The sequence below is a fragment of the Ostrea edulis genome, chromosome 4, assembly GCF_947568905.1.
Source record: "Ostrea edulis chromosome 4, xbOstEdul1.1, whole genome shotgun sequence".
Taxonomy (NCBI): Eukaryota; Metazoa; Mollusca; class Bivalvia; order Ostreida; family Ostreidae; genus Ostrea; species Ostrea edulis.
The window spans coordinates 5762530-5765917 of NC_079167.1; the positions used below are offsets into that span (position 1 = coordinate 5762530).

Genomic DNA, 3388 nt, shown 5'->3' on the forward strand with positions numbered 1-3388 from the left:
AATGTCGCACTTTTAAAGGTATTTTGTTGATTAGGAATATGCATTGATTGATCACTATTTTACGATCAAGTGTTGCATCTATATATTTTGGAAAATGAACTATACGTGATGGCTGGTCGAGGGATTGGGGAAAGGGTGAGAGCTTTGATCAGTCCGCTACTAAAGTTTTCCTAGTAATGAAGACAATATTAGTTCTTCATTGTAAAATCTATTTCCAATATCAACCGTAACTATTTCAACTCCAGTAAAGCTTCCACCAAAAATTACAACAAACAAATCATCGATACATAAATGTTCGAGATTATGTCTCTAGGTATATCAAGATACCTAGTACCACTCCACTTCACATGGATAGTTGTTAACTAGACAGATATCTAATATAAGCACAGAGTTCTTTAAGATATTTATGAAAAACTTGAAATTTCAGGTTACCAGGAATCAAAAGGTATAAGTAGCTGACTTCCTTAAGGGTGATATCTGGAAACTTATGGCATGTCAAGATACCTAATATCACTCTTCTTCCCTTTGATAATTGTAAATTAGTCAGATATCTAATTTAAACTCAGAGTTCCTTAAGATATTTGCGAAAAACTTGAAATTTCAGTTTACCTGCCATCAAAAGGTATATGTAGCTGACTTCCTTAAGCGTGATATCTGAAAATTGATGACATATCACGATACCCAATATCACTACTCGCCATACGTATCGTTGTAAGTTAGTTAAATATATGATATAAACACGGAGTTCCTTATGGTTTTCACACGGATCTTGAAATTTCATTGTACCGATAATCAAAATGTATAAGTAACTGATTTCCTATAGAGCGATATCTGAATAATCTTGGCGTAAGAAATAACGTTGCAATGCAACATACGAATAAATTTTTCAACTGAGTGTTTACTTTAAAAGTGATACGGATTGAATCCAGACCTTCAGTCATTTGATATACTATCCATTTTGAGATATCTGCTACTTTTACAATTTGATTCGAGTTACCCTGAACTTTCAACATACGGTACGTATTTTGCATTGCAACGTTATGTAACTGGGGATAATTGAGCATGAAATATCATACGACTCCTCGTCCTCTTTAGAAATAAATCTGATAGATAATAATTTTCAAACTCATTAACCTTTATCTGGTAGCGAGCTATCAGTAATTATAACTTTTATATTTTGTAGTAGCTGGCTACGAGTAGTTAACTTTTCTTACTTTTACATGTAGTAGCTGGCTACTAGTAGCTAACTTTTCCTGGTTCAAGTAGCTGGCTACTAGTAGCCAACTTTTCTCTTTTTAAGTAGCCAGTTACTAGTAGCTGGTTACTAGTAGCCAACTTTACCGATCTCATTAAACGACATATTTCTTACACCACACAACTACATATTGTAAATCTGCGTCTCTATAACTTTTGTTTACAGATTTTGCCCTGTCACACGTTGAAATACGATACACAAAAACGCATGTCAAGGTTTTTAAAAAAAATCTGAAAGACAATGTTCCAGTACACAGAACGTGGAAGTTTGATACGCACCAAAGAAGCCAAACCAGAATGGCTGCCTCGAAAGGCATTGATATATATATATATATATATATATATATATATATATATATATATATATATGCACTAAGTTCCAACAACATTTGGTACCTAGAAGTTTCGGATATACAACGTGGATAAAAAGTCAAATGCAAAAATTATACAAAACACTAAATGATCAACGACACGACAATCTGGTTGTCCGTGTCGTTTTCGTTGGTCATTTTAGTGCTTTGTATACATATATATAGAGAGAAGGGGGGGGGGGGGGGGGGGGGCGGGTAGGCAGACAGACAGAAAGTAAAACGTGTAAAGTGATGACAAATTTCAACCAATGGTCAGAAGTTGTGAGGACAGAATTGCACTATGAGGACAATAAAAAAAAAATTCTCACAGTTACGTCCTCATAAATGTGACCTACAGCATGTGAAAGATGTAGATACAAAATATTAGCTTAGTGAGGACATGCCCTTACTAATATTCTCTCTCAAAAACCTTTTTTTCATAAATCGAAAGAGAGTATTAGATAAACTTTTATAGGTATCCCTATAGCTATACCTAACATAGTACTTTTTTGCCTTTAGAATAATATATGTGTGTATTCTCTTCTACACATTATGAGGACGTCATTTAGTAGGTTTGGTCGACGAGAGAGAGAGAGAGAGAGAGAGAGAGAGAGAATTCTAGATAATGCCTTTTTGCAACTTTACAGGTACGACGTCCAGCCTTTGCACAACTGACATACAAGACATTCTTGGGGGAAAATTTTGTTTAAAATACACTAACCTGGAAAAGGAATAGGAAATGAAAGAACGTCCGCGGATAATTCATTTTCCTCCTCCTCGGTGTCCTCGGGACTATGTGTGACGACTTGCTTCTGTGCATTCGTGTGGGACATATGATTAGGTTTTAAAATACTGGAGGTTCACTGAATAGATCATTGCATAGTGCAAAGTGTTTTAAAGGGACTGGTTCACTTTTTTTCACTTTTGATGTTAAACATTAGAAATATAACTTATTCAGCCAAAATTTTGACCTTCTAAATAGAAGGATAAAAGTAATATTTTTAACCTTAAATCTGTGTTACGTAAACAAAGACTCGAGTCTTTTTATGTTTACAAACAAACCTGTGAAATGTAAATTTTGTAATTAAAAGCACCCTAATTTTGCACAGTCAGAAATTTAGCTTTTACATTGTTTTAGATGACACATTTTGGATACCCATTTCTTTTGAAAACTTCGTAAACAATAAAATACCCGCAATCCTTCTTTACAAAACTATGATGTCCGGATATGCAAAAGCATGATTGCGCGTTAGTCACAACACGCCGTCACGCCAACAAGCCACGCGCCTTCACGCTCTTACACCGACAAGCAACGCGCCTTTGCGCCAACAAGCAACGTGCCTTCGCGCTCTCACGGCGTATTGCTTGTCTGCGCGAAGGCGCGTTGCTTGTTGGCTTGAGAGCGCGAAGGCGCGTTGCTTGTTGGCGTGAGAGTGCCAAGGCGCGTTGCGTGTTGGCGTGAGAGCGCAAAGGCGCGTTGCTCGTTGGCGCGTAGCTTGTTTGTGTGAGAGTGCGAAGGCACGTTGCTCGTTGGCGTGACGGTGTGTTGTGACTAACACGCAGTTATGCTTTTGCAAATGGCCCTATCCGGACACCATAATCCCAGGCTTCACGTTCAACTTATAATATAATGGGTACACAAAGTCATTTTTTCGGAAGAAGTTGTTCAAAGCACTGAATATGTGTTGTTTTATTTCAGTGGAAAATTTATGCTTCAGTTGTATCTTTGCCAAGCGTTCGGCATTAGAAGTGAAATTTACAGGTCTTTCGGAATGATTTCTTCA

General features: G+C 36.9%; 1 protein-coding gene across 2 annotated transcripts in view; it reads right to left on the reverse strand.

Annotated features, from left to right (window-relative positions):
- The window catches only part of LOC125668853 (sushi, von Willebrand factor type A, EGF and pentraxin domain-containing protein 1-like), a 337072-nt gene extending 334624 nt beyond the window's left edge, over nt 1–2448 (reverse strand). Inside the window, exon 1 of one of the 2 annotated variants that reach the window (XM_056161741.1) lies at nt 2326–2448. In XM_056161741.1, coding sequence (XP_056017716.1) covers nt 2326–2424 — 99 coding nt within the window. In that variant the 5' untranslated portion in view covers nt 2425–2448. The remainder of the gene's footprint in view (nt 1–2325) is intronic. The other variant, XM_056161742.1, reaches the window with a different exon arrangement.
- Between the last annotated feature and the right edge of the window lie 940 nt (nt 2449–3388).